The sequence below is a fragment of the Stylophora pistillata genome, chromosome 4 (assembly GCF_964205215.1).
Source record: "Stylophora pistillata chromosome 4, jaStyPist1.2, whole genome shotgun sequence".
Lineage (NCBI taxonomy): Eukaryota > Metazoa > Cnidaria > Anthozoa > Scleractinia > Pocilloporidae > Stylophora > Stylophora pistillata.
The window spans coordinates 35,665,453-35,678,451 of NC_142522.1; the positions used below are offsets into that span (position 1 = coordinate 35,665,453).

The following is a 12,999-nucleotide window of genomic DNA, read 5'->3' on the forward strand; positions in this document are numbered from 1 at the left end:
TCGACGCGACGCTCATTGGTGGAAGGAAACAAAGGGAATGGAATGTTTGGTCAACACGAGCAGCCGTTTGTGGGGAGGGAGACACAAGGATCCCGAGACAAAGAACGGCTGCGAGAGGAGACAACGGTTTTCCTTGCCTGGGCAGTTCGCGGTGACGCTTACACCCTCAACCCGTACCCAGTCTCTCAGAGAGAGTCCGACGGGATTAGAACGAAAAAATGTCGTAAGAACGTCATCTGAGCTGAGCCCAACGTCCTTAAATTACGGAATTTCGGGATCAAATTAATTTGCAAGTAGCTCATGTGAGGTGGTAGATTGTCAGACAGATGATTCAGATATTGCTTGCTCCAAAATGAGCTCTTTTCTATTGAAGATGACCGATGGAAGTTCGACTAACTGCCCCAGCAACTGCAACGACCGTGGTTTGTGTGTCAGAGGGTCTTGCGTCTGTGAGGTACCCAATTTTTTTTTTCAATTGTTCAGAAAGTTAGCTTTAAACTGTATGGTCACAGCTTATTTATGAAGGTCAACTGTGGACCGCTGTTGTATGTTCAACTCTTGTTGAGGAAGGAAGCTAAGGCTTTGTTTTAATACTCGGTGTCGAAAGTTTCCATCGACCTCATTTCGTGTCGTGAACTCCCACGTTAACACTTCTGAGAAAGGAAACGGTAAAAGTGAGCGTACAATGACGTTGTTCACTCGTCATGTGGAAGTTAGCAACCTTTTTTCGTTTCGAAATCAGAGTGAACACGCTAAAGTAATTTCCTTCTCGTTATACAAGTTGACAATGGATACTTTTTTTAATCAGGCATCGAATAACGTGTACTGGAAATAGGAAGCTGCACTCTTCTGCGATTTCGTTTGTTTCTTGTTTCCGCTCAGATCAATTGAATTCTTTGAAAGGGCTATCTGGGTACATTTCATTTTGTTTTTACTCCAAGATATGTAAAAAAGATCCGTATTTATCAAGCCGTTTGTCTATTTAACCAGTGGCTTTTACGCAGTGATGTAAACGAAAAATAGAACGTGATGACTTTTGAATTAAACCTGATATTTTACTTTTAACTTCGATCAGTGACACGTACATTCTTAGAAAGAAGTGATATACACTACTGTACGAGAGTTTTAATACCACCTAGCGATGGAGATTTGTGGTAGTGAGCCATAAACTGTAGGACCCTGTTTCAAACAGCTTTGACAAACAGGCTACTGACAACGTCTTTTTGATGTCAATTAGATGTAGATTTTGATACAGACGATGTATGAGCGAGAGACACTTCTTCAATAAATCTTTGGTCTAAGAAGTAAACTTTCCCATATTTTAAGCATAAATCGCTCCATGAGTGGTCTGTGTAGTTTTGCATGGCAAGATTGTCAGATTTATCAGTACAGTATGCTCAACAATGGTTCTGAGATGCATCTTCTGTCCCATGTTCATTGTAAAATGTGATGCGTAGTATTTCCAAACTTAGTGGCATTAGATTTCAACTGCTGACTACGTAATTACCTTTGCATTTGTGAACTACACTTGTTTTTTTAATCAATCTCAGGTTTTAAATATATTTTAGGTACTTGTAGTGTAAGTAAAATTAGGTTATAAAAGAATAGTTATTATTCTTGGATGTGCCGTAATAGTGAGCCTTTTGTACTGTGATGGGTTAAGGGGTATTAAAATATTGTTATTCAGTAAATAAAGACATTGATTAACTATGTTGGTGGAACCACCAAGTCTCAGCCAATGAGAGAAAGACTTCAGAACAAAGACCTTTTTTTTCTAAGCGTATTAAATTTAAATACACTCGGTACTCATGCATGTTCTGATCACTGATAAAACTGTTTTAAAGAATTTGGATGTGCAGCATCCTGTTCACTTGACAACATTTCAAATTATTTTGTGAACCCATTTTAACTGAGAACCTTTTTGGTACATATATATTTTGTTATGCATTAAATATAATCTACATGCAGGTAGTTATTAAAATTTAAGAAGTACTCTGCATCAGTGTAATTAAACAGATTAAAACTTGAATTTTTCCTTAAATCCAGTTGCTTTATAGACAAATACTTATTTATTCAATTCCCAATTAGTCCAGTCAGGGACCTTATTTTCATTGCTTTTATAGAACAATGGAATCAATGTTGAGTCAAAAGTTGCCTGTGAGGGCACTCTGAAAATGTTTGATGATAATAATAGCAATGATGTATTTGAAACATTCAAAGTGTACTGATTTGTATCAAGGGTCATTATTAGTGGAAAAAAATAGAAATCAGTTATATTGACATTTGTTGTTCTTCAAATTGAATAATCAACATAGGTTTGAAAAAAAAATTAAGAATGGACTTTTTTTACTTTTAAACCATTTCACTCCCAACATCTCATTAGTAATATTCTTTACTGTCAGTTATACAGCTATTTTCATGATGCTACTTGTAGTTCTGAAAATTTGGTATCGGATTAACTGATAATTAGTACATGTAGTTGATATTTTCCTCTCTTCTCATTGTCTTCTTGACATTGTCTCGATATTACACCTATATAGTGAAATTCTGTCTTGAATTCTGTTGATTTTATCTTTTTTTACCCTCAGGTCAAATATAGTGGTGGAGCATGCAGTGATACAAATATAGGATTTTTCATTGGTTTTAGTGTAGTTTTCTTCTTTGTTTCTGCAGTGTCTGCAACTCAACTGGTATGTAACGAATACTGTAAAATCATGGTATAGTAGTTGAACTGGTTATCACTTTTGCTTACAAGATGTCATTAGTAATTCACCCTGTCTGCTATTCAATTCTTATGATGTGAGTGTAGAGATTTTGGTATCTGATCAACTAATGATCCCCAAGTTGATATTCTTCATTAATTAATCTCTTGTCTACTTGATATTGCATCAATGTTGTGAGGAGAAATTCTGTCCAATGGTCACTCATGGCAAAGGGTAAAATAGTGGCTAGGAATTAACTAATTTGTTTTAAACCTTGAAAAATAACAGCTTTAACGAGAAAGTGTAACTGAGAATGAAAGATGTGCAGTAACAGTTGGATAAATGCATTACTTGAGCCTTCTTTGCTAAGGGGACAAGACATTGCTCTTCCCCCTTCCCTTTCAAACTTTTGCATCAGTGGTGGTGGTTGAAGGTTCTCCTCTACACTTTTCCTTGGGAGTCTGTTGATTGTGAAGAAGAGCTCTCAAAAAAAACCTGTCGGCTGACTGTTGGTCAACTGTCGGCCGACGGATTACCGACAGCTAACCGACAGGCTACTGACAGGCTACTGCGTGTGAAAACATGCAGTAAACATGACCCAGAAACAATAATAGTCCCGATAAACACGAGTTAAGCTTAGCCTACTTATTGATCGATGGAAAAAAGATTTCTTTCCGAGATGATTAATCAGCAGGACAATCAATAGTTATAATGTTTAAAGGTGATTTAATCCAAATCTCAGAAATCCAAGGGGAAAGAAAGCTACTTTGGACCAACTGTCGGCCGAAAAACGGCCAACTGTTGACCAACAGTCAACCTACAAACAGCTGACAGTCGGCGGACAGGTTTTTTGGGAGCTCTTTTTCACAATTACCGGGAATCTTGATATCAAACCAAGTTATTGTCAATCATATCATTGTGTTTGGAATACCGTACTCCCTGGCTGAGATAACTCAGTAAACTGATCAGAAATTTTGAATTGGAAAGGAAGAGGTGGAAAGTAAGATAAAGTGTATGTATTCAAGACACATTAGATCTATGATCATATGACCTGTATGGCCCCACTCAATTACTCTTTTGTAAACATAATGATTGTTAAAAAAAAAAAATAACATGTTGTGGTGGTGGTGTGGAATGGCACAAACAGGGCCAGAAAGTTTCAGATTTGAGCTAATCGAGGAAGCGTTGGTCTTCATATCATGACTCTCAAACAATATTTTGCCATTTAATCTTTTCACTGAGTCGACAAGCACATGACAAACACATGACACAAGCACATGACAAACCCAGACCCCTAATTTACAGAAGCTATCACTGATGTGTTCTCTTTTGTGAATTTTCAGTTCCTTTGTGTTCGATCAGAGTTTAAAAAGCTAAAGAGACCAAGCTTAGCCAAAGCTTGCCGGCTTACAGTGCAAAAGACATTGTATATTTGTATGATTATAGCATGTGGATCAAGGGGAGTGTACTATTCAGCTCAGGTAAATTGAGATGTCATATTTAATTTGAAATATTTTTAAATTTTTTCTTTTGTCGACTGTTTTAAAGTGCACATGATTCAAAATTCCCCCCCCTTCTTTTTTCTTAAATTCAAAAATATATGTTACGAGAAGTATTTCAGTGAAAAAAAGTAAGTCACAACGTTTCAAGAACACATTTTAAAATGCGATTAAAGTTTGCATTTTTTCTGCAAAATATGGGGCAAGAGCCCGGGAATGAATAATAGAGCTGTCACGTCATCAGTTGTGTAGGAGATGTTGTTCCCAGTGATCAAGCAGTGGTTTTGAGTTATTCTACTTGTCGTTTACGAGCTAAATATGTCAGAAAGCGATCACAGTGATCAAGAGTTGTCTTGTACATCATCTGAGGATGATGTAGAATCATTCTCAAGTTCTGAAGAAGACAGTACAGGCATCATGGGCAAGATAGTCGCAAACGTTGGCAAACTCCGATGAAAGTGACAGCAACCGACAAGAAGAGGAAGACGAGGATGAAGATGGCTTATCTTGTGCCACTTAATCGCAAAGATTTGAGAAAACAGAACCTGCCAGTTTGGCAAACTCCGATGAAAGTGACAGCAACCTACAAGAAGAGGAAGATGAGGATGAAGATGGCTTATCTTGTGCCACTTTATCGCAAAGATTTGAGAAAACAGAACCTGCCAGTTTGTGGTAAGTGTGTCTTACCTTGTTCTAATGTGCCCGTTTGTATACACTGAAGCTAAAACCGAACATGATGGTGAAATTACAACCAACCTTAGAGATGCTCTTGCATGCAGCCTTTCAGTTGCACTCGGAAAATTAGCTATAATTTTTTTCTACTTGAGAATGAGATAAGCTCACCATGGTTTTATTTTTCATCAGGTGTTCCTGTACCCAGTGCAGTGATGCTATGCTGGTATCAGCTCGCAAGTTTAGGTGCTGCATGGAAGTGGACTGTGCACGTGGAAAACTTACATTTGATGGAAGTATTGAACAGATATCGTGCATCACACAGCATGCAGATTACCTTGCGCTGATCAACAGCACAATCCTGAGACAGGTGGCACCGTTACTTCAGGACAGAAATGGGAAAATGTACTGCTGCAGAAATGGCACCTCAGAAAACAAGTGAGTACAATTTGTTTACATAACAGTAAGATTTACAATTTGTAAGTAATTTTTTGTCAGCCACTGTATTCAAGACTGTTCTGGATGTTTTTTGTCTATCTGCTGGACAAATCATGTTGATTTTCTCACAATATGTCTTCAAACCTTTATCACAGGTTTCTTAGAGCTACAGCTTACAGGTGGCTGGTTCGATAGATCTTCAGCTACTTGGGCTGGGAGAATAGTAGGCCATTGCCAGCATATGTCTACCACAATAATTATCAGATCTAGGTGTGTCCCACAGCACAACTGGATATACATCAGCAGAAGAAAGGAATTGAGATGTAATCATTATTGTCCTATTATTTCTAATGGAATTTTTACAAATAAATTTGAATTGACTTGCTCCACAATGATCTCCTTATTTTTGCATAACTTACTACACTCAGTAATTTAGGCTGCAATAAATCCTTGATGGGGGGGGGGGGGATTTACTCTCCTACATGGGCTACATCATGATGTACCCCTGGATAGGGTGAGGTTTTTAATCCCTCCACCCTGCACAGGGTATATAATTTCAAGCGCGGCTGTCCTGATTAGGGTCTGACAGGGTACGGCTGCAAGACTCACTGATTATGATGTTTATCTGTATTTATTTAGAGGGCATTAAATTATTTTTCAGAACAATAAATTATTGTTTTCAGTACCTTTAAGTTGCCCTATCAGCATTATAACACAACTGCATGTTGACAGAATTAATTTCAGTACATCCTGATGACAGTAAGAAACAATGGATGTTTTAGGGTTTCAACTACCTAATGGCACCTTATACCTAAACATGGGTCAAGTGCCCCCTCCCCCCCCCCCAAGCCCTGGCCAAAAATGCATAGAAGACTATCAAGATTAGCAACTGCAAATTTTGGGTCCCTAACATTTAAATGTGAACTTTTCAAAACAATTATCAAACAAGATGCCTAGTGTTCAAAAATTTGCTTTGATGACAATTATTCATGCTCTTTCCATGTTAGGCATCCATTAGTGTGGGACAGTGGTTTTGTTGATGTCCTGGTTTTTTGCATTTGCTGCAAGTGTAGGTCTTTTTCTTTGCTGGAGGTTCTCTTTCAGCAAGTTTATTTTGTGAAGACTGCATGGAATCTTGTTCAGCAACTAATTAACTAAAAAGTAAAAATTAATACCAAAAAAGGTGTCTGTTTGCATTTCCATTCTCGTGATTTGCAATTTTGCAACAAATAATACATTATTTTTTTCGAGTTTTGCCACCAAATAATCTTGGCATTAATTAGTCAAATATAAGCTGGCAATGCAGAATGCTTTATCCCTCACATTGCAATGCCAACTGAATGTCAAGCAAATAAAATCATAGCAAATACTTCCAACAAGTAATGAACACTACACAAGTTTCACAGTCGGTGAAGGAGAACAACTGTGTTGTTTAAGACCTCTCTGATCACCTGAAAAAAATGATAAATTTGTGTACAGATTATTAAATAAGAGCGGTAATATTAAGATTGAATTTATCAAAGTAAACATGATCAATAGACGTGTCGATTGCAATTAATTATAAATTATTTGAATATAACTTACCCTCCTCCATCCTCGATCTGTCCCTTCTGGGCCATTCTCTTACCTGACTGTGACATCGATCATTGGGAATGCTCCCTTCTCAAGCCTTTGAATGCTTGACTGATCTCTAATGCTGGTCTTTCGACAAAAGCTGTCTGGCGGAAAATGCACAGAACACAACACCGAGGTCTATGATGGCTTAAAACCTGGCCGATGTTTATGGACGAATTTCATCCATTTCCTTCTTCAAATTTCATTAGCAGGAAAAATATGCATTGATGTGGCTGGGGTTTGACTTGAATTCATGCAGCCGACTTACCCAGGGCCACCAGCTACACAATACTTCCCGCAGACTCTTCGATTTCGCTTATCCGCCATATTCCCCACCACAATCTACACAAGTGATGTCACTGAGGAAGTTTGGCCTCGCAGGAATTGTCGCATAAAATGCTCAACTTTGAGCCCGCGGGAAAACTACTAAAGCGCTTCCATGAAGGTTCTAATACCAGAATTCGATCAAGTAATACCTAAGTTTTAATAATAAGAAATAAAAATTGTGGGGGGGGGGGGGGTGGTGAATTTCAAGTCATGTGCACTTTAAGTAATAATCTGTACAGGAAGTAGACATAAAAAAATTAATAGCTGTTAAATATGGAGGTGTCAATCCTTTAATTGACTCAAAATCCATGAGGCTTAGTGGCTGTTTGCAGCCGAAGTGCGAAATATGAATTTTAAATGAGTGAAAAATCCTAGCAAATGCTTTTTTGACAATGTCTTCATATCTGTTGGCAATGTGAACCCTTTACACCCTACCATCAGTATGCATATTCTCCATACTGTTCTCGATTCATTTCCTAAGATGCTGACAAGGATAATTTGTTGAACAATCAAGAGCTCCCAGTGACTGTACTATTCGACTCAAGGGTGATATTATGAGGAGGAACTAGATGCTAGTCACTGTTAGGGATTAAAGGGCTAAAACTACATGACAGTTGAAAGACATTCTTTAAAAATGGGGAAAATTATTTTTTCGCATCTCTGTTCTACAACGACAGTGTCATTAATAATTAGACCCCTGGTGAGGAGTTGGTGGCTCTCCATGTTCTTAAGTTTGTTCTTTGTTCTAAATTGAGTGCTGTTTTTTTCAGAGGTATCTTCCTGCCTGGTTAGGAATCAATTTATTCAATGCATACTATCCACCAATTATATCTGGGTTCTCCCTCATTATTTGTTTTTGGGCAGAGGTAAGTGGCCACTTTATTTTCATAAGCATAAATTTTGATTGACATTAGTAACCTTTCTATAGTAAACTAACTCTTGTAATTTTTGTTTTTTGTTTTTGTTTTTCTTGCAGACATTTCATGTGGTTGGTTTGCGGCTTGACAAGCCACGTTTTCTCAGCAAATCTTCGTTAGCTTTTATTACATTCAATGTATTTTTGTTCCTGGTCTTTTTGGCACAGTTTATTACAATAGAGATCACAGATGAACAACGAAAGGTCAGTTAAGTCTTTGAGTTCTGATTTCATTTGCTTCACTAGACAACGACTCTTGTTTGTTGTTTAGTCGGGTAACTGGGAAAAAGATTACACTTGAAACATGTACTGGAGCATAATGGATTGTCATAAAGATGTGTTCTATTTGTTTTTTTTCAGGTTTATTTATCCAATATTTTTACTGGCATTTTTGTTGTCCTGATGTTCTTGATGCTTACATTATTTCTCATATATGGAGTTGAACTGTATTACAAGGTTAGTACAATGTATTTGCCTTTAACTCTAGTGAAACCTTTTTTGCCCCTGCCTATTTAAGTTTTCCAACTCTTCTAAGTGTCTTGACACTGAGGCCCATCCATGTTCAGTGCAAAGCAATCCACCCATTCAGAAAGCTGGTTTATTGGGGCTGAAAAATTGTCTGAAAGCAGCATAGTTTCCTAAGAAGTGAAGCATACAAGTACAGAAAACATGAATTTCTTAGTGCGACCTTTTGGCTCAGGGCAAACGAGTTTAGCCATCCTAGGTCAAACAAAATTACACAACTATATCTATAAATTAAGGTGGCTTGGTATTTTTTTTTCCTGGACAATTCTGAAATTGTAATTTGATGATAAAAAAGGGGCTCACTGAACTCATTTCCGAGTCAAAGACATAACTTTTGTTCTCAGAGGATGTATTGCTGTCCTGGTGACTTACAGTTGGTTGAGAATTTGAATAAAGAATTTTTCAAGGAACTCAATGAAACAGTCATCATGCTTTGCTGCATTTATTCATACAGAAACTAAATGTATTTTAGACATCCTCATGGACTCTAGGCCATTAACTTCTTTGTAGGTGCAGGGTGCTTTTACAACTACAGAGTCATCAAATGTTGATATCACTCAAGCTGCTATGTCAAGATTTGGTCTATTTTCACAAGCATCCCTTCAGGTAAACTCTCAAATTCACAATTTTTTTTTTTCTTTTTTTTTTTTTTAAGTTCCGGAGTAAGAGGTGGGCATGCAACTCTGTCTCATGATTTGCAGTGGTCCACTGCTTTGCTGCATCCCTTTTATGTTGTGGCCAAATTGGCATCATTTACTCACATTTCAGCATCAGATTTCCTAATTATTTGCCCCTCCCAGAGGAAAGGATTGTTTTTGATATATTTTACCAGCTGGAGATCCAGTGATCTTTCATTGGGTCTTATTCTCAAATGGTTAATGTTATACTGACAATCATGTAACTAAACAATGACAAGTGCTTAGCTCTCCTCTTTGTTTCCTTTACTGCGGCTCTTTTGTCTTGGTCTTGGGCTATAATTAATTCATACAGTCATTTACAAGGGCTAGTCTCCTTAAATTTGAAGCCTTTCGTTTGAATGTGATGCAATGCTCTCTTTTAAAGGATACTTCCCTTGTCCAGAAATAGTCCCAAGAACTGCTGCTAACAAGATGAATGCTGATTGTGCTTATTTGTGATTTAATTTAAAAGGTGATCAAAATTTTTATGTGAGTGAAGTGAGGTGAATGTTGATTTTCAAAGTCATTCCCTTTCAGCTCCTCACATCTCTTTTCCTTCTTGGTGATATTATGGGAGGAAAATGGAAACACAAGTAAGCATTTATTTTACAGTCTTAAGGATCAATTATGATTAATCAGTTATGTAATCAGTTTTGCATCACCTGTAAGTATCCTTGGCTGGTTTACGCTCAATTCGCCATTACGAAACTCGCCACCACACAGAATCAAATTGTCGTTGGTGGCCATTTAAGAATCAAACGTTATGTTATCCTCTCGCTAAATATCATACGAAAGGTTAGATCTTGAAGTCTATTTATCTTTTAGTCTTAATAATGCGAAATTAAAAGTGTGCGAAAACACGGCGAAATTTGGTAGAAAGCGACTTGGCGTCCTCTGGGAGTCCCTGAAGGGCAAACGGATCAAACCTTGAATTAATCAGATTAACAAGTACTTTGTCATAGCGATGTTCATCCCAACGGCGGCATTCATTAATAATTCGATCACGATTGGTTTCTCGAACCTCCCGATATCTCGAACCAAACCTTGCTTCCCTTGGATTTGCTTCACTTGTAATTTCACCCCCGATTTCTCGAACCAATTTGCGTTTCCCCTGAAGGTTTTAGAAATCGGGATTCCACTGTATGCCAAAAACGAGGACAAGTGCTTCTTCACAGATTTCAAACACCGATGAGCAGATGGTGTTCGGTGTTTGGAACCCGTGATGAAGCACGAAGCCCGAGTTTTTGACCTGTCTTCTCAAATGAAACAATCAAAAGTAATGCAGTGACATGTTTTTTTTAAAATTAAACGATGATAAAATTATGCAGTGTCACATTTTGTCCTTCACCGAAAGAACACGTCGGTGAGATGCTCTCTTATTTTGATCTATTTTTATTTAGGGAAAAACATACCATGCGAATTGTAGATTTGGGCTTTCTTTTTTACCCAGGCTGCCTATGGAGGGAAGGAATGCTTTAGAGGTTGTATTTCGAGTATTTGAACTGGGCGTAGCGCTCTGGTTTTCTTGCTGTCTTTGGAACTGGAAAAGGTAGGTTTGGCTAAGTTTTAAACCCCTGTTAGTTGTAAGTCTCTCACCTCTGGTTGCGATACGTTCCCCATGTAGCTTCGTAAAGAGAGTTTAGACATGTATGTATACTTGAATACGCTGTAGTACCCACAAGTTGATGCGTGTATTTAGTTTCTTCTCCATAAATGGTGGATAATGGTTTAATGCTGGAAGGAGAAGTTGGTGGTAATCACACGTCATGTTAAAAGGTTAAAATTGACGTCTTGAATGCTCTCCGACAGCCAAATTATGTTGCAAATAAATGCACGTGCTTTGCCGCAACTGCAATGTCTGAAAATCGTTACTGACAGCCTCTTGTCTCTTTGGTTTCAGTCCCAGCCAGCTGTGGATATTAAACCCCAAGCGACTGCTCTTACATGAGACAGAAGAGGTATTGTATCTCGTAGATTATTTACTGTTCAATTTTTGTATTTATTGTTTTTGCGAAATTTATTTAAGGTAACGTTACAATCTTATACTCTTAGTTCCAGCTTTGATCAGAGGGACTATTTACAACGTTAGACCTTGGTATTTTTAAGTTAATACTAATTTAAAATGCCTCACTGGTTTTTTTTGTTTTTGTTTTTTTTGTTTTTTGTTTTTTGTTTTTTTGTTTTTGTTTTTTTGAAGGATACCTCCCATTTACTGGATCGATCCTATACTCGTACTCAGTTCCAACTCTGATTAGAGGGAATATTTAGGACGGTCAACTTTGGAACTTCGAAGTTTATACTAATTGTGTGGTTTTTTTTGTAGGAAACCTCCCATTTATTTGGTCGATCTCATCATTATCATCATTCATACGATGCTATTGAAACAGATGCAGGTGAGAAAGGCTGCATGTATGTAGGTTTTAAACTCGGTTTTTTCTATTTCAACTTCACCTTGAGCATAATATAGCGTAAGTTATTTGTACGATGCATGTGCCAAAAGGTCTGGATGGCAGCAGATATGTCACGAATCTAAGAAAATATACATTTTTTCCAAAACATGCTTCGACAGTTCTACTATCATCTTTAGTTCTAATGCGTAGGAAGTTTCAATCCAGCTCAGCTTTGCCGGATTTTATCGAGAGTTTCTCAACTTTCCGTAGATTAGCAATGTTAATGGGCTCATAACTCTCAGCTATGTCGCGGATGATATTGCTAAAAAGTCTGGATCGCAGCAGATGTGTCACGAATTTAAGAAAATATACTACACTTTTTGAAAAAATGTTTCGTTAGTTCTTCTGTCATCTTCAGTTCTAATTTATACAAAATACAGAGTTGAATTGTGAAAAGTGTGAAGTGTAGGATGTAACATGTTTCGATTGTTAAAAATACATATTTCCATAATTCGTCTATCTTCTTCAGTTCTAATTTATACAAAGTACAAAGTTGAATTTTGAAAAATGTAAAGTATAGGATGCATGTCACTGTAAATGGGATTGCTCGTGACTTAATTAACGGTTTGAGAGCATTTTAAAAAATGAAGCATGAACATCCTAACATCATCATACACTGCAGACATCGACATTCTCCGTACTGTTTTCTATAAACTTCTTATGTTACTGTCAAGATGAGTTTAAGAGGAGGGCATTAAGATCTATATGGAAACCCCAAAACAAATCCTATATATATATATAATATATAGAGGGATTAAACTTGGTGTCCGTGAAACAGTGCTCGATACAAATAGTAGAGCGGGTATAATGTGTGGTAGTCGAAAAAAAAACAACTACATATACATACCTACAGAGCTGTTTCGTGGTTGCCCACTCATCAGGGGATTTTAATTATATATATATATATAATCGATACAATACATTGGTGACGAGTGGAGCATACAGAAGTTTTGCAGCTATAACTCTTATCGATCCGCTACAGTGGTGATAAGTGGAGCATACAGAGGTTTCGCAGCTATACGAGTTCAAAGGAGGCGCATAATTACCGCTCAGATCGAAGAGAAACCACTTCGGATACCAAATCCGCTCTGTATAGGAGGTACTGCTCTTGTACAGGAGGTAGTGCCCACAAAAACGAAAAAAAAAAAAAAAAAAAAAGAAAAACAGATCTAAAAATGG

General features: G+C 37.4%; 1 protein-coding gene and 2 long non-coding RNA genes across 4 annotated transcripts in view; all 3 read left to right on the forward strand.

Annotated features, from left to right (window-relative positions):
• The first annotated feature begins 170 nt into the window (after positions 1-170).
• The window catches only part of LOC111327816 (uncharacterized), a 20,733-nt gene continuing 7,904 nt past the window's right edge, over positions 171-12,999 (forward strand). Inside the window, exons 1-11 of one of the 2 annotated variants that reach the window (XM_088759129.1) lie at positions 171-454; positions 2,589-2,690; positions 4,046-4,183; positions 8,023-8,118; positions 8,229-8,372; positions 8,529-8,624; positions 9,204-9,299; positions 9,908-9,963; positions 10,821-10,919; positions 11,271-11,328; positions 11,694-11,763. In XM_088759129.1, coding sequence (XP_088615255.1) covers positions 353-454; positions 2,589-2,690; positions 4,046-4,183; positions 8,023-8,118; positions 8,229-8,372; positions 8,529-8,624; positions 9,204-9,299; positions 9,908-9,963; positions 10,821-10,919; positions 11,271-11,328; positions 11,694-11,763 — 1,057 coding nt within the window. In that variant the 5' untranslated portion in view covers positions 171-352. Of the gene's footprint in view, positions 455-2,588; positions 2,691-3,379; positions 3,715-4,045; positions 4,184-8,022; positions 8,119-8,228; positions 8,373-8,528; positions 8,625-9,203; positions 9,300-9,907; positions 9,964-10,820; positions 10,920-11,270; positions 11,329-11,693; positions 11,764-12,999 lie in introns of those variants that run through there. The other variant, XM_088759130.1, reaches the window with a different exon arrangement.
• LOC111327822 (uncharacterized) lies at positions 4,190-5,703 on the forward strand. The gene is made up of 3 exons (XR_002694567.2): positions 4,190-4,873; positions 5,066-5,311; positions 5,467-5,703. It is a non-coding gene; the product is annotated as an uncharacterized LOC111327822 (long non-coding RNA).
• LOC148733507 (uncharacterized) overlaps positions 11,771-12,999 on the forward strand; it is a 3,836-nt gene continuing 2,607 nt past the window's right edge. The window contains exon 1 of the long non-coding RNA XR_016000826.1: positions 11,771-12,999. This exon is cut by the window's right edge and continues 1,273 nt beyond it. This is a non-coding gene — a long non-coding RNA (uncharacterized LOC148733507).